General features: G+C 36.8%; 1 protein-coding gene across 1 annotated transcript in view; it reads left to right on the top strand.

Annotated features, from left to right (window-relative positions):
- Window positions 1-4654: 4654 nt before the first annotated feature.
- The window catches only part of LOC149848449 (E3 ubiquitin-protein ligase CHIP-like), a 43709-nt gene continuing 22934 nt past the window's right edge, over window positions 4655-25429 (top strand). The window contains exons 1-4 of the mRNA XM_090011573.1: window positions 4655-5176; window positions 5293-5360; window positions 5473-5536; window positions 16616-16687. Coding sequence (XP_089867699.1) covers window positions 5066-5176; window positions 5293-5360; window positions 5473-5536; window positions 16616-16687 — 315 coding nt within the window. The 5' untranslated portion in view covers window positions 4655-5065. The remainder of the gene's footprint in view (window positions 5177-5292; window positions 5361-5472; window positions 5537-16615; window positions 16688-25429) is intronic.

The raw sequence follows: 25429 nt of genomic DNA, 5'->3' as shown, positions 1-25429 counted from the left end.
TTGTCGTCCTAGCCAATATATACATAGCATATATGTCTCTGTTGTAAAATACACAAACTATGACATCGTTCGCAAATCGTACAAGCCAATTTGCTGGAGCGAGTTCCCCCTACAGGTGTGTGCACCTCAGGCAAATTCGGCATCACTGTGCTACTTTTGTAGCCAAGCCATCTCTCTCTCTCTCTCTCTCGATCATTTTTTTTTATGATGAGCCGGGTCACTTAATGGGACAGCCTCAACGAAGCACGCTTTCCCATGTTCTATAATGCTTTCGTTTACCCTGGTACAGGCTGCGGTGGTCGAATTAGCTATATATAATTCAATGATAACAAAAGGAAAAAAAATTGAGAAAAAAGATATGTAATTTATCTAAAGCAGATTAACTTATTTATTTACAAAAGGTCACCCAATGTTGCCAACGTGGGTGACGGGCTTTTTTTATTATTATTAAACAAACTGATATTGGTGAAGATGGTGCTCACTTTTGTTTTGGCCAGACGAAAGAAGTGTGTCAAACATGATCAATTCACTATTAAAAATATCAAACATGGGACACTTGATTTTCTTTTTATGGTTTTACCCTTTTGTCCGTTGAACCACTTGTTTAATTAGTTGTCTCATGAAAAAATTAAGCACCATGTAAGAGAGCTTGTCTCGTAAAAACTCAGACGCTTAATTTTCAAGCGACAAAAGAAAAAAGCATTAAGTAAATAACAAATTGACTATGTTTGTTATGTTTTCTATCTTGCATTTAGTAATGGTATTTGCAATAAAAGCGGGACCCATCAACATAATTGCTCCAACGTACATAAGGTCACCAACTACCTACCTTATTTGAATGTAATCCAAATACTTGCCTAAGCCATAAAGAGTATATCATTTATAAGTGACTATTAGTTCTCTGATACAGTTCATCGTAGGATAGAATGACCTCTCACACTACAACAAATCTGTGTTTTTACTAGTGAAGATGCAGAAAGAGATTGCGTCAAAGAAAAGGCTTACACTAGTGCAGGAAAACCAATGCCAGTAAAAATATTTTTTCCAGCACAACTCTACACTGCGCCAGAAAAAGTAGTGTTTCGCTGGCTTAACATGGTTTTGAGATCATTTTCAGTTGTTCATTTTGTATGCTATAAAAAGAACATGTTGGTGGTGTTTTGGAGACTCTGCATCCTGTAGATGAACAGTATAAGAGGTAACGCTGAAGATTACCATCAAAGCTGTCCTTTTTTCCCCTTCTTTTTAGGGTGTTTTAGTTGCTTTTTTAACGTATTTTTTTTCAAGGAAATTTACTTTTAAGGGCCAACCTTTTGCCTTATTTAAAAAATGAGCCTCACATTTTTTTAATTTTCAGACATAGGTCATACTTCCTGAAAACAGCCAACATTCGTCACCTTGAAAAAGGTGATACCTTTTATGTTTCTTGTATAATTGTATTGTCCTTTGAAAATTAAAAGATATTCATTCATCCTTACAAAAAGACAAAGTAAACAGTTTGAAGTTTAAACTCTTAACGTCTGAGCTTACTACTGTAATTTAACCTGAATTAAAAGACGATAACAAATGCAAGCCCTTGTTTGGTCAAGAAGTTAAAAATTATGAGGCACATTTTTTAAATTAGGAATAAAAAGACGCCCCTTAAATGAAATTTTTTCTTTTTTTTTAATTTGCTTAGAAAACCACACCCATATAGTTTTTCGTTTGGCTTAAGCCTCATGGTACGCACTCCCAATATTTAACTCCCTACCTTCTCCAACTTGACGTGTATAGAGCCCTTTCAGTCTGACTAAGCTTATTTTTCAAACATGCATAGTAAAAATAAGTGGTTAAGTGTAATTAATCGAATGTCCAGTAGCCTTTCGTAAGTAGTGGACGTATGAGGGGGTCATTTGTAAAATACTCAAAATACAGTGTGGTGAGCTGTAAGGTCCACTGCCATAAAAGCAAAGTTGGGTCTTGAGAGGTGGCTCCCACCTTTTCTATCAGAGAATTAAAGAAAAAAAAAAGTAGGAAAAAGAGGTGATGAGCAGAATCCTGTTAGGGAAAAGGTCTAGTTGAACAGGATCAGGTCCAAGTAGGTTGTCAACCAGTGGGGTTTGATTCGGACCCAGGTGAAACCGGACTTGACCCTGATTTTCTATAATCAGACCCATCATAAGAGAAACCACACCCAGACCCGATAAGAACTACATGAACCAGACCTGTGCTACTAAATACTGTTTTTTATCATTTTTACATTGAAAATTTATGGGTCTTAATCGAAACTCGGGTCAGGCCTGAGTATGGTATAGAATTTCACAAACTATACCTGAATCCATGTATTAATTAGACCTTTGAGTCCGAACCGGGATCTTAGTCGGGTCTTCTTATTTATCACCATAAACTCGGACCTTACAGGGTTTGGTATGGGTTGGGTCGACCCGTTGACACCCCTACAAGAACAACAGCCGCCCCTTGTGGCAAAGGGATTCGATCCTGTGCCTTCAGCTTGGCACAGGACCCCGCTTACCACATCGGATACCACCTCGGTGGTATTAGGTTCTAAAGTTCATTAGTCCTTTTAAAGCACCTGTGGCTCTTGGCATTTTAGGAAAGGTTTCTTAGGTCCACTGTTTTAATTCAAGTTCAAATCACAAATAAGAACCAAATTCTAATGATGGTTGTTATCTAGTTTTGGATGTGTGTCTCTTGGGGTCAGACGTAGTTCACACACTAAATCAGACTCAGATTCTGACAATTATCCATAAGTGCCGGGTCAGGCTTAGATTTGGATGAATTAAGTCGGATTTAATTTGGTAAATGGATCCATTTGGACATTTCATCGATTCATTAACTTTTTTTTTCTTGTTTTTAAAGTGAGTTCATATATGAATTAAACTCAATTTTTAGGAAAATTTCCATTTAGGGGCCAACCTTTTGCTCCTGATGTAAAAAAAATGTGCCTCCCTTATTGGAAGTTCCTGATATAGGCCACAGGTTTCCTAGACACTGTCAAATGGGAACCTTAGGTCAACATTCATCACCTTGAGAAAGGTGATTCTTCTTTGGTTTTTTATAGTGTCCTTTGAAGAAATTGAAAAATACCCATTAGTCCTTATTAAAAAAATTAAACATTTGATTATAAAAATTATTATTGTAATTTGAGTTATGATTTCACCTGCACATTAGTCTTTATAAAAAAAAAAAAACAAATATTTGATTATAAAAATTATTATTGTAATTTGAGTTATGATTTCACCACCATGACAAAGGCCGTTCCACTTCCATCCCTAACAATGCTGCATTTGCATAGCCATGGTGGGCCCCACATAAACACATCCTGCTTCGTGCATTTCTACTACATACAAACACACCCTTTGAGTGGGGTCACCAACACCCAAGTTCTCACGAAGCCCACCAGTTAAAGCGGCACCTGCACATAAGGCTGTCAATGGATCGAGTATGACCAGATCCAGACCCTTAACAGATCCTATATTATCAGGGTTTGGTTGTAAATAAGGGTTCCCGATTAACTATCCAGGTCAGGCCCATGAGGTCTGATTATTAAATAGGTCGGTTATGGTGTACAAAATTTTATACCAAACGTTAGTATGATCCAAATTCCCATTAAGATCTGCAAATTTTCAAAGTAAAAAGCCTTTTTTTTTTGCTTTATAACTCGAAGAAACTGCACTCAGCATGAAGACCTGGTCATGATGACTCAGCCTACTGTCATCATGCCGACGGTGTAAAACTTCGAGTCTAGGACCCCCGCCCCCAGGGCCTATGTTGGGCATTAGCTTGCATTGAGAGAAGACACCCATGGGAATTGAAGTTTGACCTGGCTAGAGCCCCACCCTACTGTCAACTCTCTTTTGAGCCAATGTATATATATGATTTTACAGAATATGAACAGAATCTGGTTTATGTATTTTTTATCAGATCAGGGTATGATTTTTCTTATAAAAAATCTGATCGAATTTGAATCTGAATCTGATAGCTGCATCATTTGGTTGAATCCAGGTTTAAACCCACCTGTTTTAGCAGGGTTTTGAGCGGGGTCAGGTTTGGATCGCATCCAGGTGAAATCAGACTTGGACCAGATTTTCAGGTATGGTATCAGGTCTGGACTCGAGTTTAATCGAGTCTACTATAAGAGAAACCATACCAGGAGCCAATAAAAACTACATGAACCAGATCCCAATCATACCTGGTAAAATAATATTTTTTATCATTTTTACATTAAAAAATTGCTGGTCTTAATCAGAACTTGAATTGGGCCCGGGTACGGTAGAAAATTTCACAAACCATACCCGGGTCCATGTATGAATCGGACCTTCGAATCCGGACCCGGGTCTTAATCGGGTCTTCTTATTTATTACCATATCCGGACCCTATAGGGTTTAGTCCGGGTCGGGTCCTGGTAAAACCGACCCGTTGACTTCCCTACCCCTACCGCACACGGCACACTAGTGGAATCTGGGCACTGGGGCGACCCGAGCGGGTGCTTTGGAACCTTCCAAGTTGGAAGCAGATCAGGTCATGCTGAAAATGAGCTTTTTTGCTCATGCGGACATCGTGGCCGTCTGTTTGCATTTTGGATGAATGCCACGTGTTTTGTTGACTTTTGATCTTTTTTAAAAGGCAAATCGGATGGCCACGATGTCAGCATGAGCAAAAACGTTCATTTTCAGCATGACCTGATCTGCTTCCTTCCAAGTTAATCAATCGATGGGGGGCCGCCTGTGGAAGGATGACGGAGTCAGTACAGCACGTTCAAAGTTCCATTCCATTACCGGAAGGTAAACGAGAAGCCCGCGAATGCGTGTGATGATCTTATCAGCATCGGCGAAAGACAGAGGAGGAGGAGGAGGAGAGCCAGCACCAACAAACTGGATGCAATTAATTAGCGGCAGCGGCTCTAATAAAAACAAGGGAAACGCTGATTTGATTTCTTCTTCTTCTTCGTCCGTTTTACGCACTGGTTACGGACAAAGGGGTGTTGTAGTTTCTCTCCCTCGCCTCTCAGACAGACAAAACAAGGGAAAAAAAGGGAAAAGACCCAAAAAAGTAGAGGCACCCGATGGCTACGATGGTTGCGAGTGCTGAGAAACAGGCGGAGCTTCTGAAGCAGGACGGCAACACCTTCTTCAAGAAAGACCGCATCGGTGCTGCCATCGACGCCTACACGGAGGTATTGTATTAATACCCCCAACCCCCCATTTTCTCTCGAATTTGGTGCATCCGCTCTTTCTGTCTTTCTCCTGCGGCTTGGGAACGCCTGATTGGTTGTTTGGAATACCGTTGCAGGCCATTGTCCTCTGCCCTAACAGGCCAGTTTATTGGACCAACAGGGCAATTTGCTATCGAAAGCGCAAGTGGGTATCATGTGCATCCCTTCTTCTTCTTCTTCTTCTTCTTTTCTTTCTATTATTTTTTTCTCTTTTCTCAAGTAGCGTTTGTTCTTTTTTTCGGGGTATTATTGTACAGCGAATGGGATAAGGTGGAAAGGGATTGTAAAAGGGCGCTGGAGATTGATAGTAGCTCTGTTAAGGTTTGTTTGTCTCGCTTTTTGAATTGTTCAATACCAATCGTTGTCCTAATTGGGTAGCTGCCAGAGCGTTCTTTTGCTTTGTATGATTTTGTGTTTGTCGAAATTGATTGCCCATGATGGCTCTTCTTTCCCGATTATTATACCATTGGCCTGAATATTGTGACCCATCTATGGGTAAATTGATAATCATTTTATATTGGGATATGATTGGATTTGCTCGTAATCTCCATGATTCCTGTTCCGTTTCACTGTTTGCTCTCTCTCTCTCTCGAGTTTCCCAGTATAGTCGCACCTTTGCTTTCTTGAAAGTTGTAGCTGAAAAGAAAGCCTATCTCTTGCTTTTCCCTTTTCCGAATGATAATCGTCGAATAACAAATCCTCTGATTGTGGTTGTTAGTCATTCTGAGACGACTTGGGTCTGAAAGAATGTGAAGAAATATGTCTAGAATATGTGAAAAACTGGAGTGTTTTGTAACCAAGTGTGTATATTCAACAGTAGAAAAGAAGAAGTGAATGGGTCAATTGATATTCTCCAACTTGATCCTTGTTTCTCATGGCGCTTGGACATCAGAGAGTCTCACTACTTAAATATGCGTTGTACTGTTTGGAAGACATGCAACTTGAGGTTCATGCTAGGGTGCAATATTTCATGGTATAATTGTACATGGCAATGAGCTTCTTTACCATTTAGGTAGTTACATCATAAAATCCTAGGATGCTAGTGGGCTACTAGGTTTTTTAAGTTAAAATTACTCCCTAAACCATTGGTTTCCTATGGAGCCATAACCTTGTCTAAGACAAACTCAAACTCTAGAAAACTAGAATTTATGTATTGAGAATTGTAAATTAGATGTTCATAGTAATATATAGTTATTAGCATATTCACCAGTGACCCATGACAGATCTTGAGCCTCGTGTAGGAAGCTGTAGACTTCGTTGAGGCATTATCTTATAGTTGGTGTCCCTTCGTGTTTAATGGGCCCACCATTCAGATTTGGATCAACCTATATCAGACTCAATTGGATTAGGCTGTCAGCTTTATGAATGTTGTGTGAGCTTTCATGTGCTAACATGCTTAGTGTCATGCTCCTTTCTTGTATAATTGTACCAAGGCTCTCTGGTTATTCTGCAAGGCTTATGATTTGGTCCTAATTAGGATGACAAAAAACAAATCTCACCCTTGGCATTCAGAAGAAATGGTTCAATCCTCTTATTTCTTGAATTGAAAAATCCATGAATGGTAATCCTAATGCATATAAATACAAATGGTCCAAGGGGACCAAGGATTTCCATGAGTGTTTAGAACATTTTGTTTCCAAGTAGAACTGTTTTCAAGTAGTGTTTGATTGGTTACGTAATAATGAACATTCTATTGATTGATTCAAGGTTATTGACAGATAAGATTTGTCCAAGTCACTTATCTGTATGTCTAAATCAATTACTTTTTTCTGTCAGTGTTGGGAGTATACCCATTCATAAGGATTTATGGTATATTTTCTAGAGAAGGGTTTAAGTTGGAAAACATCAGAAAATTTAAGGAAAAAAGAGAGAAGGAAAACTTAAAATTTTCAATCTTGGAAATATGAGAAACATGTTTTGGTAATATTCAAATGAAATACTAGAACCATCATAATCGATCCTACCTTGTCCCCTTTGCATATGGTTGTCTTTGCTGGTCCTATTTTTCATCCTTTCCTATTAAAGCTGAAGGATGAGTCAAGCCATAGTGTTCCATTTCTCTATGTATTGTCATCCCATCACACTGGTGTAGTTTTAGGCCTTATCATAGCATGCCTATGCCATTACATACAAACACCCTTTGGGGGTCTTGATATGTTAGATATGGGTTGGATCTCCATTTTAGGGTTCATGTCTCATATAGGATCCGTTTGGGATATTATGTTGTATCTTGTAGTGTTTTGGGTCATTGTATTGGGTTGGGTTTACTTGTATGGGTTGGAATTCTTTGTATTGGGTCCATACCCCTCTTGGACTAGATAGGGTAATTTGGGAAAAAGTTTATTCATCTGACTTATTTGAGCTTGCGCCCAATCTGTTAGTGAAAATTCACTGAATTTGGTGTGAAACTACCTTGAGGTGTCTTTTTTCAAACAAATCAGGGGGCACGTGATTTGGTTTCCATTAACTCCATATGCAGCCATTTTTGCAGAACCTGTTTTCTATAACTTGCATAAACTACATTGTGTTCACTACAGATACTTTTGGAGAATCAGTCCATTTCGGCAGGGAAATGAGGTTGAAAAATTCTGAAATTTGGTGCAGAGCTTGGTAGCATCCTATACAAAGTAGCCACAATAAGTTTTGAACTTTTTGGAGTGATAATAATGAGTTTTGCTCTCTTGAATTATGGTTATTGCAAAGTAGTGCAGAAATATTTTCCGTACCTAATACTTTTCCAAGTTCCCACCTAGTTCAAGGAAGTACTGGATTTTTATCACATTTTCAGCTAACATGATGGAAGCATAAAACTGGTATAATGGAAGAAATTAGGAAGGAATTTGCAAGCTGAGAAGAGATTGGAAGGCCAGAGCTGACAAGGCCAATGAACTCATTAAAATTAATTGCCCAAGAAGAAGAAATTGGAGAATTGGATTAAATTTTCAAGGATGCTGATCTTGCAACATTTTGTACAGGTCCATGTGTGGTGTGTTTGGTCATGGACCAACTTTTAATGTTGTGAATCTTGCAGAATTCTTCACCGAACTTAATGCTTTACAATCAGCTGCTGCTATTGGAAGACAACACAGTTGCAAATGGGATAGTTGGCATTAATCAACTCCTAGACAGAGTGGATCTTGTTTCTTTCTTTGCCAAGACAAGTGCTATACATGTGGTTATGGATGTAGATCTAACCCATATGAGACTTGTTGATCTTTTTCACAAAATTGATGATAGACTGTAACGACCCCAACTCCTACCTTTGAAAAATGCGGAATATATATATATATATATATTTTTTTTAAAGAGTCGCGGAAAACTTCCCAGAGACCTGGGGTCCCTACAGTTCCAATTTCAGTTGGATAACCACACACCACAAAGCAACTTACATTTATCAATCATAACCAATCCACTGAATTCTTTTATTAATGAATCAATAAGAGTAATATGTTCCATGTCAAAAATGAAATATCAAACTGCAGGAAATCAGAAGAACTAAAAGAAAATAACAGTAGAGTCACTCTGTCCGTAAGTGAAGTCGTCTGAAACAAATGTGACCCTCGTATCTCTCAGAAGCTAATCGACTTCACTGATCACCTGTGCCTGAGAAAAACCAATAAAATAAGAGGGTCAGAAATCCGAAGAATTCTGCGTACAGGTTTTCCTAATGAATCAAATAAGAAAAAGAGCATAAATAAGATCCATGTAATATTTTGAGGAATACAATTATACTCAATTCTTAAGTCAATTAACCATTCATGCATAATTAAACAGTTAACAGGAGGGAACACGAAATATGCAACATTGATCATAACTTAATCAATAAGGCAATTAAATGTAAAATAGATCAACATCATACAATGATCAACATAAACAACTAAGTGAACAGGTAAATATGCATGAACTAATGCATAGCAGGAATATGCATGATTTGTGTGCAATGCATGAACCATTTATTATCTTCCATTTAAGTTTTCCTCTTTCCATATGCGTGTCCTATTAAATGCACACATCCTTAAGTTCCTCTTTTTAATTACAGTGGCCCGCGGATACACCAAACGGGTACAATCCCCGAGGTTAAGTAGGGTTCCCGGGGTAGCTTCACACACAATTTGTATTTTGTTACCGGGTTCCAAACTTAGCCCTCGACCGATATCAGTAAACAACACCATCCATCGGAACCTTGGAAAACAGCATCCAAAGTCGGGGACACCAGGGAAAACAGCATCCACTGGCGCCACTTTCTTGGTATACCAAAACAAACTCACAGCTGTGACTAACACACCACTCCCGGGTAAAGTGGCGGACTCTCCCTAAAACCGTGGCCAGGAGAAGAACCTCAATATCGGGTTCAGGGGCAACAAAATGCACACGGAGTTTTTGTATCCTCACGGTTTCCCCTAAACCGCAATATCCAAGACTCCCATGCTAGAGCAGGGACATCAAGGAGAAAGTGAATTACACTGTTCTTTACTTTCTTTTATCTAGTTATTAATTCATTTCATTTACATTTGCAAATTTTACATGCAGAATTAATAACATACGTTTGCACATCAGCATGCTAAGCTTTTCACGGGACCACAGCCCGTGACAACATAGAACAGTGCGGTAAAACAACAATATCACATTTGATTTGTTGCAATGCATCACAAACAATTAAAACGGAGAACAACTAGTTCTCGAAGCTCACCCAGCCCCTGATGATCCAATTTATCATCGATGCACCACATGCAAAAACCATGAATAGCATACCACAAAGCATCACTTTTGAATGTTTCACAATGTACATTTATGCATGCCAATTAAAAATGCGCACTAAACAATGATAAGCATATGCATGCATATGAATTCGCAGTCTCATATTTATTGCATGTGTCCCTCGGATTTGCATATTCATGTCAACGACATGATTTCATTGAGTATTTGTATGCATGCTTTCCCTGCAATACACACGTACAACGGCTATGTGCACACTCATACAACCACTCGCATGTAGACATACTTCAATTCCATGTAGACTCATGCATGAGAAAACAGCCAAGTGTTACCATTAGTAACGCAGCATAAGCTATCCTACGTATCTTGATCAACATGTAAATGGGCATGAACAAAATACATAAACATAAATCAAGATAGATTTGGTGTCCTAAGATTTCTTTTTATTATGATAAAAATGCACAACCCTTGCACCAAAACTTTTTCCAAGAATTTTGAAGGTTGACAATTAATATGAATATTAGGCATATGGTCTAAGTAGCACTGGTGAACACTGGGCGGCCTGGACCAAGACCATGTTGGCTTACCAAACAGAAGCTTCTAGCACTGGTTACTGGACCCAAAAGAGTTATGTAGAAAAGTCACCCAAAACACGAGTCAACAATTCACCAATCATACACCACAATCTTAGTAAACCATGTACAATCTTTCTAGGACACTGAACTTGGAAACATATTTTTGCAAAGGTAGTCACATTCATATATATATTGTTCACGAGATAAAGTATAACCAGAACATTTACATATGTTGAACATAAAGTAGCATATAACAAGAAACCATTATACACATGTTGGTCATGAGATAAAATATAACCAGGGTAACACTATAAAATCGGTATAACTGTTGTGTGTGTGTGTACAATAATGAGGTAATCATAGATGCAGCCCCCCTACATAACCAACCGAGCATGTATGCATATGTTGCAGTCAGACAATCTGGACATATGTTAAGTCTGGTCCCCCAATTAAAATTTGTTTGGCCTTCATATAAAGAATGACTATTATGCACTTTACAATTAAATAGGGGTATTTCTACTTACAAGAAAATAACATAACATGATGTATATTAACTGGATGGGTGGAATGTAATGTACAGGTTACATGGTCTAATCTAGCATCCCAAAAACAGACTGGTTTAGACTTCCAGACCCAACAAGCATATAAGAGTATTTGATAAGAATGAGCATTAGCATACCAAAAAGGTTTTCAGTTCACAGGCATAATAAGCATAACTTCTAAGTTATTTTTATTCATCTCTTCACTGACAGCAGCTAAAACAAAACACAGAAATACAGCCTACTCAAAACAACAGAATATGCAAGACCAAAAAAAAAAGATCAAGTAATCGATATTATTAATAAAAGACCAGATAACTTGGATCATTACAATATATATATATATATATATATATATATATATATATATATATATATATATATATATATATATATATATATATGCAGGATAATAAAAATAACACACCCCTTTTTAGTATAGACAAAGCAGAATTTCTAATCCCCATTTCATATCTAAATGAACTGGTCTATTGAAAAATGAATGAATGTGGCCAAAACCATAAAAGATCTGGACAACTTTTGATTTCAGCAAGCACATGTCTAATTATATACTACACAAGGTCATATACATTCCAATAGAATAGACAAACTCTTAAAAGAATTGGGATTCCTAAAATCAGTACCTACGAAAAAACCTTTTATGATATTCAGCATACACACAGAACTAAGGTTTTGCAATGATTTAGTCCACTCATAGGGAGTGTATTGCAAACCCTTACACATTTTTGGAACAAGTACCCCACAAAATCACGATAGACCCCACTTATGCTAAACAATACCAAACCAGCCACACAATCTCAACATGTGCAACTCGAATCCTAAAAAAAAACTGAAAATCAGATTACTAGACTATCGGTCGTGGAGAAAACTTCTGCTAGACAAACCTATCAGCCACAAAACTAATTTCGATAGCATCCTCAACCCACCCAATAAGGTACCAGTATAACCCATAGCCTCAAATTTCACAAACCTGACGATTTGGGGTTCCAACGACTCAAACCCCCAAATCTGCCCCTCTAACGATTTTCCTAAAATATTCCATGGAAACAAAATTTGCACCCTCTTTCCCACTCGAAATCAAGAGGAAAAACCCATACCTTTTTCGCTGGTTTTCCGGCGATCGGAGACTGGAGGCACGGTCGGCTGGGCTGCTCCTTGTTGCTGCCTTCCGGTGATCTACCACCCTCCGGCGCACGCACACAGATCGAAAGAGAGAGGGAAGAGGGAAGAGGGAAGAGAGAAACGAGGGAGACGAGGGAGAGACCCCTCTCCCTACCCTTTTATCGGCTGATTCCCCCCCTTTTTCCTTGCCGAGATTGGTGGGGATCGGTTACGCCAGCCGACCCCCCCCCCCCCCCCCTTCCTTCCTTCCTCTTTAGAAACAGCAGCTCTTCCCCAAATTTTTTTTTTTTTAAAAGGCTGCAACTCGATATAGGGTTTTAAAAACCCTATCGGGTTATGGATCCGGGTCGGGTCCGACCCGGGTCCAAGAGTTCACTTTTTTTTTTGTTACTTACCTGCTAAGGGGGAGGCGCGGCCCGGGTCCGGGACTGAGACCCGAGATCCTATCACTATCAGGGCCAATGGATCCTTTGCCGATTTGGGTCTGTGAATTGGATCCATGACTTACTCGAAAAGGTGGATCCACAGGTTGGATCCAACTGTGGATCCCTGCACTAACCTTTTATTTTTTTATTTCTTTTTATCTACATATATGATATTAACTATATATATACTCCCCCTTATGGGTCCTGGATCCGAAATACGGATCCTTAGGCCCATTCGCACATTTCGCATTATTTTATAAATGAAAATTCATGAAAATTTCTGGTTATTACATAGACTCTCACCATTGGTTTAGATAATTATCAAATTCAAAGAGTTCAATTCTCTTAACCAACCCGATTTGAAAGAAAAAAAGATAACTTGACAGTCCAGAATGCTTCCCATAAGTATATGGTGTTTAAAGATAAAGTTGAAGGCAACCTAATTGTGAAGACAAATGTATTCACATATATTCCATTGATTTTCACCATGGAAGGAGGTGTGAAACTTGGGGAAGAAGGGGATGAGGTGATCTTCTAATTTTGACATTGCAAATAGTAGTTTAGATTTAGGGTTGGACAACATGCGGGTAACACTGACATACATGTATATCAGTCTGCGATTTTGAGTGTGTGTGTATATATATATATATATATATATATATATATAAATGTCTGTAATTTTGACAACACTTAATATATATATACTTGTGTCTGAGACCTTAATAGAGTTCACAGTAGAAATATATTATGAACAGTTATTCATTTGTGATTTTTTAACTGTTTTGACTTTTTGACAATACGGTAAAACTGTTATACATGGTTCAATATGCGTTCAATAGATTTCTGTGATTGTACCTTGAATTGTGTTATGAACATGAAAATTTGATTATTTATGTATTTCATGTTTACTGAAAAATCTTGCAATGCTATCTGATTGTGGTAATGCCTGAATCACTGATGAGCCTTTTGAGGCCATGAGCATGTGTTTCTCATGAAATGTAAATTGTAATTTGCATTGCAAAGATTTTGTTGAAATTTTTTGGTTTTGAACTAATTACACTCTTGATGTGGCAGGGCAAGTGCCCAAAATTGTTATTGCATGTGGATTTGCATAACGATTCTTGTGTGAAAAACTTTGAATTAATTAAGATAGTAAAAAAGACCAAAAAGTGTAATAATTTTTTTCCTAATGTCTCTCTTGAAGGGTGAGAACCTTGGATGACGGTCATGAAGAATCGTGAGGATACTAAACACCGAGGGCATTTGTTGTCGTCAAGAACCCGATGTGTGGTTCATGCTTCTGACTATAGTTGTAGAGAACTTTCAACCACTTTGTCTGGGGGTGGTGGTGTTGAATTAACTGTAGTTATTGATATACCAATAAAGTAGCATCAATGGATGTGGATTTCTTTGATGTCCCGACATTAGGTGTAGATTCCTAATGTTTTGATTGATGGTGTGGATTCCTGATATCGATCGAAGAACAAGTATACAACCCAGTAATTAAAATACAAATTGTGTGTTAAGCTACGATTGAAAACTGACTTGAACCTTGAGAACTTTACCTGTTTTGAATATCTGCGAGTTTGTAAGAAAGTGAAAATTAAATTTGTGTGCATATGCATGTAAAAGAAATTATGATAATTTAACTTAAAAAGTTATTCATGCATGTTGCAATGTTTTATGCATCCCTAAAGGTTTAACATTGATTTCGTACAATCCTAAATATTTAATTTAGCATGAAATTATTGATTGCTTGCTTGAACTGCTTAAATTGTAAGTTGTTTTGAATATGTGTTATTTGTGATCTCTCTTAAAATTGTGCTTGATTTACTTTATGTTATTTTCTTATTCTTGCGAATTTAGAGGGTCTTGTACAAGAACTTCGGTTCTTTACCTATTTCTAAAAATATTTTTGAGGTACTGAGACTTCGTGATGAAGGGACTAACTAGCTGAAGGACACGAGGATTATGGTCTGATGGTCCGGGTTCCGACGTGCACTGGATAGCTAGATTTGATTTTGAAACTATTTGAAACTTTATTGACAATATTTAATTAAATAAATGAAATTTTAGTTCATGGTTTAAATTTATTCTCTGTCTCAAATGGTTGATGGGTTATGAATATTAAATATGTAGTGTGCCCTTGGTCCTTGAGAGGTTTTTTGCAATTGTTTAAAAAAAAAGAAATTGTTCCTCATTTTTCGAGAGTCAGTTTGGGGTCGTTACAACATATGGTTGGGATAAAATCACGACCCACTCTAAGGGAACCTGATCCGATTCAGGCAAGTTGAAGGTTTTGAGTAGGCTTGGTTCAGGTAGGATTGGTTTAAGTTGTTTTTGGATTTGGATATATGATGTGTCTTGAGGATATCCACTACAATCCAAAACTAGATGGTGTTGGGTAACATGACATTGGGTATGGGTAGTGGGTTCACTTGGGATTGGGTCTAATTAGGTTTGGTTAGGGTTTAGTTGAGGTTGAGTTGGAGTTTGGGTAAAGGATTCTAAAATGCATTTGGATGGATCCAATAAATTGGTTTTGGACTCATAAAATATTTTGGATCCAAATCTAAAATAATTGGATCTTGGGCATTTGAAAGGTTTTGGAGTGGATTTGTTTGGGTTAGGTTCTAATAGGCCATTATCTAATTGGGTATGGGTATGTTTTGGATCCACAATGAAAGGTGGATGTTTTGTGAACCTGACCCACATCAATTGCCTTGAAGACAAGGGAACACACCCTTTGGAGGTCCTGATTATAATTGGGTTAGATATGGGTTGTATCTCCATTTTAAGTTTCATGTCTCATATAAGGTCCATTTGGGATATTATGTTGTATTTTGTAGTGTTTTGGGTCATTGTATTATATCGAGTTTGTATTAGGTTGGGTCTACTTGTGTTGGCTTGTATGGGTTTGAATTCTTTGTATTGGGTCCATGCCCAATTTTGGGCTAGATAGGGGTACTTTCAGTAATAACTAGGGGTATTTTGGGGCATTCAGTGATTGTAAATATTCCCTTTTGAAGGAAGCTAATGAGCTTCTTGGGAAGCAAGCCACACCTATAAATAGGTGGATTTTGTAGTCTTGTTAGATATCCATCTAATACAGTTCTTTGAGAGTTCTTTCTGACCTACTCTCCTTCCATCAACCGAATCTTAGATCCTACTTCTAGATCCACATCTCTACCCTGTCCACTTCTTTCTTCCCTCCATTTTCTTTTCTCTCTCAATTCTAAAATCCTAAAAAAATCGTCCTAAGATTTAGATTTATGAAAAATGCAATCCTTTATTTTATTAAAATTAAAACTTTAAAATATTGTGGCCATTTCAATTTTGTGCAAGTTCTTATATAAAATCACTATCAAATCTTTTGCCCATAAAATCATGTGGAATGGGAATTCCTACTGATGCATGTGCATGGTATCGGTCAAACTGATCTTGTAGGCCAACTTTAAGGTTTAAGTTATTGTGTATCATTTAGTTTTATTTATTTTATTTTTGTTATTATTGTTATTAAAAACTCAAATGATGGTAACGACAGCAACTATAATAATGCAAATAACATCAAGAAAAACAAGGGAATATAATAAAATAGGAAATGTAAAGAGATGCAATTACTAGTATCATAATAATTAATAAAAAATAACAACCTATGGAAACATCTTTCGTAGTAGGGAAACAAACATGTCTGTACGATCCAGCAAAAAAAACTGCATGGCCATAACTAGCTCTTACCCAGGTTCAGTGAACAAACTTTTATTTTCCTTTCAGTCTGTGGTGTCTTGTACTAGTTTGGTAGCTCTTTGTTCCCTTTTTTAGGGAAATATTATGAATTTTGAAATTCTAGCTTAATTCAGTAAGTAATGGTTGCAGAATTGAATCTTACCACTTTTAACTACATTCATTTACTTGACTTCTTTATATGTATAGTCTTACCATGTTTTGACATCAGTATTTTACTTTACCTGACTTTGATGATAAGTGTTAAATGCTTGACAGGCTCATTATATGCTTGGGCTTGCATTATTACAACGAGATGAATGTGAAATAGGTCTTATGGAATTGGAAAAGGTAAAAATGCTATTGTTCTGGTTAAACTTTATAAACAAAATAGTACATTTTGGATTTTTTGCTTCTTCCTTGGATTTCACATTTTAAACAGTAGGTAGAAGTGATTGTTGTGCTTGTGAAACCTCCTTTGATGAAATAGAAGATTATTTTTATAATTTTGTTCTTTGGGAAGTATTTTCCATACAGCCCCAGCTTGCCTTTCAGAAAAAAAAATCATACAAGCAGCACTGTGGTATTAAATGTTTGAAGTTCTTTCTTTTACTTGGATCACCGTGATTCTCTTCTTGGTATTGTTTTGTATATCTTAACCAGTCATAGTATCAGAAATATAACATGCTTTCCCCTTGGTTGTTTGCTGGTAGGTAGTTGTTATTATTGTTCCAAAGCACCTATGTCACATGGGTGCGGGGGTGCGGCACTTTCAAAAAACTTGGATGCGGGGGTGTGGCCAAAATATAAAAAATTATATATATGTATAATATAAAGTCCAAAAGTTGGACATAAATGACCCTGGGTGCGTTGACTGCACCTAGGGTCAGGTTGACCGCATCGGGTGCGGGTGCGACACCTAGTTTGAGAGTCCCTGTGACATAGCAAAGCACATTATACAGTGTCTTTTTTTTTTTCTTTTGTTCCTTTAAGTTCATGTTACTCCTTTTTTGGCTACATTTTACTATTGATGATTTATTGCCTGCAAATTAAGGAAACATCCTGTTGAATTACTCACGTGCCTCTGTCATTCATTTTATTTTCTTATGATGAAATGTTGTCATTATTGGTTTCTATTTTTCTTAAATAACAAACAGTCCTATATTATGTGGAATTCTTTGTAGAGACTGCAAGTTTATCCTGTGCTTGGTGCATGCAAGATGTGATACAAGGTCCTATAATAGAGGTTAAAGCTCATTATTTCTGAGCTTGTCTCGCATGGCCCATCGGGCCATATATAGGCTTGCTTATAGGAGGATGCTGCTATTTTTACATTGAAAGTGGACTTGGAGGAAGCTATGATAGAGCAGAGTGCACCATCCATATATGTTTGGGAGTAGATTGAAAGATTTAGGAAAGTAAAACTCGTCAGCTTATAAATGGCAGCAAGTGGGTTCTCCTCATAAAAGGCCAAATTGTGAAGCTGGTTCAAGAAACAAGATAGGACTAGGCTTGAAATGCTATAAGGTTTGAACTTCTGTAGCTTAACATAGTTTGTGCTTGACATTCTTGTGGATTAGAGAGTATGTACATATGTCTTGGAGCAGATTAAATTAGGAAAATAGAATATTTGTAAGCTTTCAAATGAAAGAAAGTAAGCATTCCTCATAACAAGCAAAGCTCCAAAGGCTGGCAGAAGACATAAGATGGATGCCTATGCTTGGAACATGCTAGAGGCTTTAAAGAGCTTTAGAAGAGAACTGTTTGTGTTGATTTTCAAGATCTTTGTATATTAGAAACAAAAATGGTGGCTATTGACAAGGAAATAATCAGTTAGCTATAAGGAGCAAGAGCCAATCCCAAAATCTAAATGAAGTCTTGTCATGTGGAAGATCCATTTGTGTGTGAGTAATTCAAGGGGTTGGATGTTTTGTTCAAACCAAAATTTTTGTTTCAAGAAATGGTGGATGATGATGCAAGGTCTGATCTATGTCACATGGGTGCGGATACGGGTACGGGTGCGACACGGGTGCGGGGCAATTTAAAAAATTTTGGACACGGGGACACGGCTATATATATATATATATAACAATAATAAGACTCGGTCAAAGTTGTGCCCATTAGGGGACACGACTATATATATAACAATAATAAGACTCGGCTACATATATATATTAAAAAATATAAAAAATGTTTTTTTAGTTTTTATAAGTCTTTTGCCCTAAAAAATGGACAAAAATAGACTTGGTCAAAGTTGACCGAGTCCAAAATGTGGACGGACTCGGCCCTAGTGCATTGACCGAGTCCGACACTTGGTTGACCATGTCTGCCCCGTGTCGGGTACGGGCGACACGGGTGCATCGACCTTTTAGCCGAGTCCATGTGACTTAGGGTCTGATTGACCGATGGTGGAAACAGCCGGTGATGAGTAGGTGGGTGGGCTTTTGACTCTCTGTCAAGCTTAATAGAATGAGATCTCATTTGAAAGAGTGGCAAAGGCAACAAGGGGAGTCCAAGTTCCATTTGATTCACAGCTGGGGGACAACTTCTTAAACTACAATCTCCTAGTGAGTTTGCAAACAGGGATGAGAGGTCAGGCTTATAATTGAAGATTAAGGAGTTTATTTTTCAGATCAAAGAGTGGTAGATCAGAGTTGAAATTAGATGGAAACAAAGGTCTAGAGTACACTGTTGAGAGAGGCTGATATCAACACAAGGTTTGTCCATCAATATGCATCACACAGGAAGGAAATTAATCGAATTTCTCAAATGACTATTGAGGGGGCAACGATTCAGCAAGAAGGTTTATTGCCGAAGATCTTTAACTACTTTGAAAGGCAATTACGCCCTTGGAGGGTGGGAGCAAGCTGATTAACTTGCTAACAAGGCCAATCACCGAAGATGAAAATGCATTGTTATATAATAGTTCATAGAAGCAGAAAATCAAGCAGCATTTGGGCTTTGGCAAAGGAGAAAGCTTCTTGGCCGAACAGTTGATTTTTTTTTAAATGGCTTTGAGACCTGTACAAGCCTAATCTTTTCTAATATTTCAAAAAATTTATGTAAATGTTTAGTTGTTTACTTGTTAAGCGACATTACTGTTGGTTCCCAAACACTATGGAGCCAATGTAATTACAGGCCGATTTCCCTACTGGGATCAGTTGACATAATTCTAGTGGAAGTCCTTTGAACCTGACCTGTACCTATTCTCAGCGGCTGTATTAGCTGTGCTCAGTGTGTCTTCTTGTAGGGTCATCACATTCAATGATTCAAGAGTGTGTTGCTCTTGTAAATGAGATGATGAACTCTTTCCTTCAGTCCAAGAGGCTGCTTTTTATGTAAAAAAAATAAAAAGGCATCTGATTCAGTTCTCTACGGGCTTTTATTAGATAAGGCAAATGCTCTTAGGTTTTGTGAATATTTTGCACAAGAAGATGAGAGGATGTTAGGGCTGAGAGCCTGAGAGACATGATTTCCAACACGGAATCATGTCTTGTATTGGCTCTTATATATTAATAACAAAATCAGAATATTACAAATCTCCCACCACTAGGGCTGGTAAATGAGCTGAAGGCTTCAAGCCCATCTTGTTCAGGCTTGGCTCATTTAACATTTAACTCAGCTCGTGCTCCTCTCATGTTTGTAACTAGACGAGCCAAGCTCGAGTCAGCTGAGCAGAGCCACAAGCTGACTTGTAAAAAATACATGTAATTTGACATTGACAACAATGAAATTTGAATTGCAAACCTCTCTTTCACATCATGTGTTCTAACCAACAGTACAAAAATACCTTTTGTGACAAATATTGCACTAAAATTCTATACCTTATATTCTTATGAGTTTACACGAGCCGAGCTGAGCTGAGCACCATTTTTTTGTGCTCAGCTCGTTTTTGGTTAATGAGCTGCTCATGACTAGGCTCGCCAGCTACATGAACCGAACATGAACAAGTTCTTGACGAGCCAAACCACAAGCTGCTTGGCTTGTTTCCCAGCCCTACCCACCACCTATTATAAAGTGTCTCGAAACAGACAAAAATACCCTTTTATGTTACATATACGTGCAAACCAAAAGAGAGATAAAAACCAATAGTACAAAGAATAACATATACAAACATTATATCCTAATAGTCTCCCTTAAGTTGTACATGGGACATCATCATGGACAATGAGCTTCAAATACCAAGATCCTCTTGTCAAGCCCTTTTTAAATAAATTTTTTGCTTATTTTATTCATGCCAGTAAACTTTGCCTATGACTCTTGATCTTCAATCTTTTGCCTAATAAAGTGCTGATCAATCTCAAGATGCTTGGTCTTTCTATATTGTATTGGATTGGATGAAATTATGATGGCACTTTTATTATCACAAAAAATACAGATTTTGTAATTTCTCACCTAATTCATTTAACAAATGTATGATCTATGTGAATTCTAATGTCGCTGTTGTCATTGATCGATATTTTGCCTCTATACTTGATTGTGCCGTTGTCTTTCTCTTTTGACTACTACTCCAAGACACCAAATTTCTACCAGTGAACACACAATATCCAAAAACTGATCTCCTTTCATTTAGATCTTCAGCCTAATCTGCATTAGAGAATGACATTACAATTAGCATATCTTAACCTCAAGACTTTTTTCTATAAACCAAACCATCTCCAATGGTGGCTTTCAAATATCTCAAAAATATTTTGTATTGCTTCCTTACGATCAACCATTTGTTCATATGTATAAATTGAGATACCTGATTTACAAGTTACAACATAAACTATATTAGGTTTTGTGAAGGTGACATGTTGAAGCCTGTCTGATATTTTTTAATATCTTGTAGGATCATCACATAAGTCACCATCATTTGCATTCAATCTTTAATGTGTGAGGACATGCATCAACAACAGTTTATAATCCTTAATGCCAGTATGCATCAACAACGGTTTATAATCCTTCATGCCAGTTTTGCTTTAATAAATATACAAATATTTAGGTTGAGTCAGCACAAGCTTTTCATTCATTTTTGTCTACTTCCGCTCCTAGAAAATACTTAAGCCTTCCTAAATTTTGCATATGAAATGTCTTACTCAATGGTGTTTTGATTTCCTTAATGTCTTCTAGAATTGTTTGTAACAATTATATCTTCAACATGAGTAAAAGTGTGACACAACCTTTACCTTTATATATGAAAAGTGAGAGGCCAATAGGACATTGATAAAAGCCATGCTTTTGAATTTCTAAAGAAAAACTTTCAAACCAGGACTTGGATAGTTTTTTCAAACCAAATATTGTTATTCTTAACTTGCGAACATAGGAACTTGGGTCATTATTATATTATGCAAATTGTTCCATATAAACTTCTTTGAGATGCTAATGTGAAAAGATAATCTTTACATCTAATTGATTTGGAGATCATTCATGATCAACAACAAAGGGTTGACGTATCTTCATAATGAAGACTATATCCTTGAGTATAGCCTTTTGCAACAAATCTAGCCTTGTATCTTTCTAAGCAAACACTTTGGTTTATATTTTGTGTTAGGTGATGTAACGACCCCAACTTATCCTCGTGAAAAGTGATTTTTTTTTTAAAAATTTGTGAAAACCAAACCCAAGAATCCAGGGCCTCACATACTTAATAATTACCAAACCATAAGTTATCTTGCATTAAAGCAACCAAAGAAATAACCAACTTTATTAACCAATAAAATGAATCTCATAGAACATAAATAAATAAAGTATGCAACACAGAGCCACACTCTCAAGAATATCAAAAACCGGTCACGCAACTCACGAGCTCTATGTGGCAGTCACCCCCATCATTGAGCTCCTGGTTCTAAAAAATATTTTGAAATACTGGGTAAGAACCGGAGATTCTTTATACGAATTTCTCTAAAAATCTAAATAGAAAGGAAAGATCATAAATCAAATTCATGCATAAATTCAGAGGAATATCACAACAATTTCATAATCAATTTATCATTCAAGCATTTAGAACAAATATCATGCAATAACAATTTTCATATGAGACAAAATGAGTAAGAATGCATGAACTAACGAAGAACAGTAAAGTTGCATAATTCAATGCACATGCACGAATAATTTATTAAGATATTAACAGAGTTTTCCTTTTTTCATGCATGTCCTTATTAAATGTACACAATTTTAGTTTCACTTTTTATTAAACCCGTGAATACTCAAAACGAGCACAACAATTTTCGAGGTCCAAGTTAGGTTCTTAGTTGTAGCTTAACATACAATTTATATTTTATTACTGAGTTTTACACTTGTTCCTCGACCGATATCAAGAATCAAGACCATCCATCGAAACATTAGAAATCAACAACTAATGTCGGGACATTAGGAAAATCAACATCTACTGATGCCACTTCCTTAGTATACCAATAATAACAGTTGTGTCAACAACACCACTCTCAGGCAAAGTGGTTGAAAACTCCTTAAAACCGTGGCTGAGAGGTGAACCATCATATCAGGTTTAAGGGCACAAACACACACAAAGTTTTTTTATCCTCACGATTTCTCCAGGATTTTCACTATGTGGAAGGGACATACAGGACGAAAATTAATTACATTGTTCATTTCTTTTAACTTTTTAACAAAAATCAAGTTCTTTACACAAGAACTCTTTTGCAAATCAACATGTAAAACCCAACTCGGGACCTGACCCGCTATCATTTTAACAATGCAATTAAATTAGAAGGCCAATAATTCCAGAATGAATTTTGCAATGCATAAAAACAAATCTTGGAGCAACACATACTCCTAGCTCACATGGCCTACAGTGATTCACATCTAACCACAAATATATTTTATGCAAAATTCTTAGTGAACATGCACACACAGTTGTTCGAAACATGTCTACAATGCACATTCGATCACACACAACAAGAGTGTACATTTAAAACAATTTGCATATGCATGCGAACAAATGCTTGCAACGTTTTTCATGATCCATTTTATACATAAGCTCTCAAACGTGCACATGATCATATTCATGCATACAATAAAATACACTTCATAGTTTCCCATGCATATGACATAAGAATATGCAACATGATGATTGAATGAATACATATTCAACAAGGTACCTACATTTGCCAGACCAAACTCCAACCGACAAGCCATGCCTATGCCGCAGCACAACACGCAAGACAACTTGTTGCCGCAAGGCATTGGCATGTTGTAGGCAGCATGTTCTTACTATAGAAACATGCAGCTACATGCTGTGGACAACGGACAGTGTTTGCACAAAAATGTACAACACTATCCTGCCCTACAGCAGTCCAAACAATTCATAAATATAACACATTTAACAACATTATAACATATCATATGGAAGCATTAAAATCAGTTTAGTATTCAACCAAATCATGACAGCATAAAGAAAATATTCGAGTATAGTACTGATCAAGGTCGTCAACCACGACCTCAAAGTTGTTTCGATGCTAATCCATATGGCAGCATCAAACAGCTTGGATGTCGACCATATCATAGACAAAACAGAACATGAACAACCTGCTCATGACCCTCACAAGGGTCGGTTTATGAGCTTGGGCAATAAAACATGTTTAGGGAAAACAACACTAACCAAGTATAAACAGATTTCGTTTCTTTTTTTTTTATCTCTTTTCCTTTATTAACATCAAACTGATTTTTCTATATATAAAATTTCTAGGCAGCCTTTACACAAGATTCCGTTTCTTTTTTTTTTCTCTTTTCCTTTATTAACAGCAAACTGATTTTTCTATATATAAAATTTCTAGGCAGCCTTCACACAGGAAAAGGCAGTGATCAACTCAGATTTGATTTCAAAACAAATTAGATCTAAGGACCAACACACTATAACAGTTGGCGAGACATCAGATTTAACAAAATCTTATTGAATTTGATATCAGCTGATGTTAAGACCAGAAATGAGTCCAATGACAGCCCAAAAACAGTTTAGCAGTCCCTAAAGACAAAACAGAATTTTAACAATTCATGTGTCAATGTCAAGAACAGTTTTGACCAGTCTAATAGCATCAAATACAGATTTGATATTAATAGTTAGTAGTTGCAAAATAAACAGGATTACAGCAGCCCATATGTAGATATTCAAAACTGTTTTTGACAAGCCTAACTACATCAAATACAATTTGGTATTAAGCAGTTATGACACCCTCAAAACAGCATTGATATGAAACCATGAGAATGCTAGAAAAAAATATAAATATGCTATTCATCTTAACAAAAATTGGATCTACTTTTATTTTTTTAACAGCCAATGATTTCAGCGCATGTACACGTCTTAACGGCTGATTTAATCGCAGTCTTGTAACAGTTTATAAACAGCATACTGGGACCTACGACAGGTCTGGTTTGAATCAGATCTGATCTCAAACCAGACCTCGATGGGTCATCCATATACATGCTCAGTCCCCATGTATATACATATATATATATACATATATATATATATATATACATATATATATACATATATATATATATATATATATATATATATATATATATATATATTCAGCATGTTCTTGCTATGAAATCAACAGTTTAAACATAGAGTTATACATGAATAAACAGGAAAAACACAACATGCTTTCATTCAAAATCGAGTTACATGCAATGGTACATGTTGAATGTGCTTTAAAAATCAGGTTCATTATTTTTTCTGCTAGAATCTCACATGAATCTGATTTAGAACTATTTCTCCCCATTCGAATCAAAAGAGGAACTCGTATCTTGGATTAGAAACGGAAAGGGACCGAAAAAGATGTCGTCAGACAATCGGCACGGGAGATGGACTCCCTCCTCTCCTTTTTCTTCCTCTTTCTTTCCTTTTTTCTTCTCTCTTTTCTCTCTCTCTCACGAGTTTCACTCTCTCTCTAGAATATTGATTCTAGAGAGGGCAAAAAATCCAGCCCTTAAATAGACTTCTAGATTTTTATTTTTATTTTTCTTTCTTTTTTTTTGTGTGTTATATTTTTAGTGGGATCCTCTAGAGGGTGACACTCCCTCTAGAGTCCATATTCAATAGAGAATAGAGTTCTACAAGTGTATAACTCTATCTCTAACTACTTCCCA

This window comes from Nuphar pumila, chromosome 1, assembly GCF_984573655.1.
Source record: "Nuphar pumila chromosome 1, dmNupPumi1.hap1.1, whole genome shotgun sequence".
In the NCBI taxonomy this organism is placed as follows: Eukaryota; Viridiplantae; Streptophyta; class Magnoliopsida; order Nymphaeales; family Nymphaeaceae; genus Nuphar; species Nuphar pumila.
This window is presented reverse-complemented; position numbering and strand designations above follow the sequence as displayed.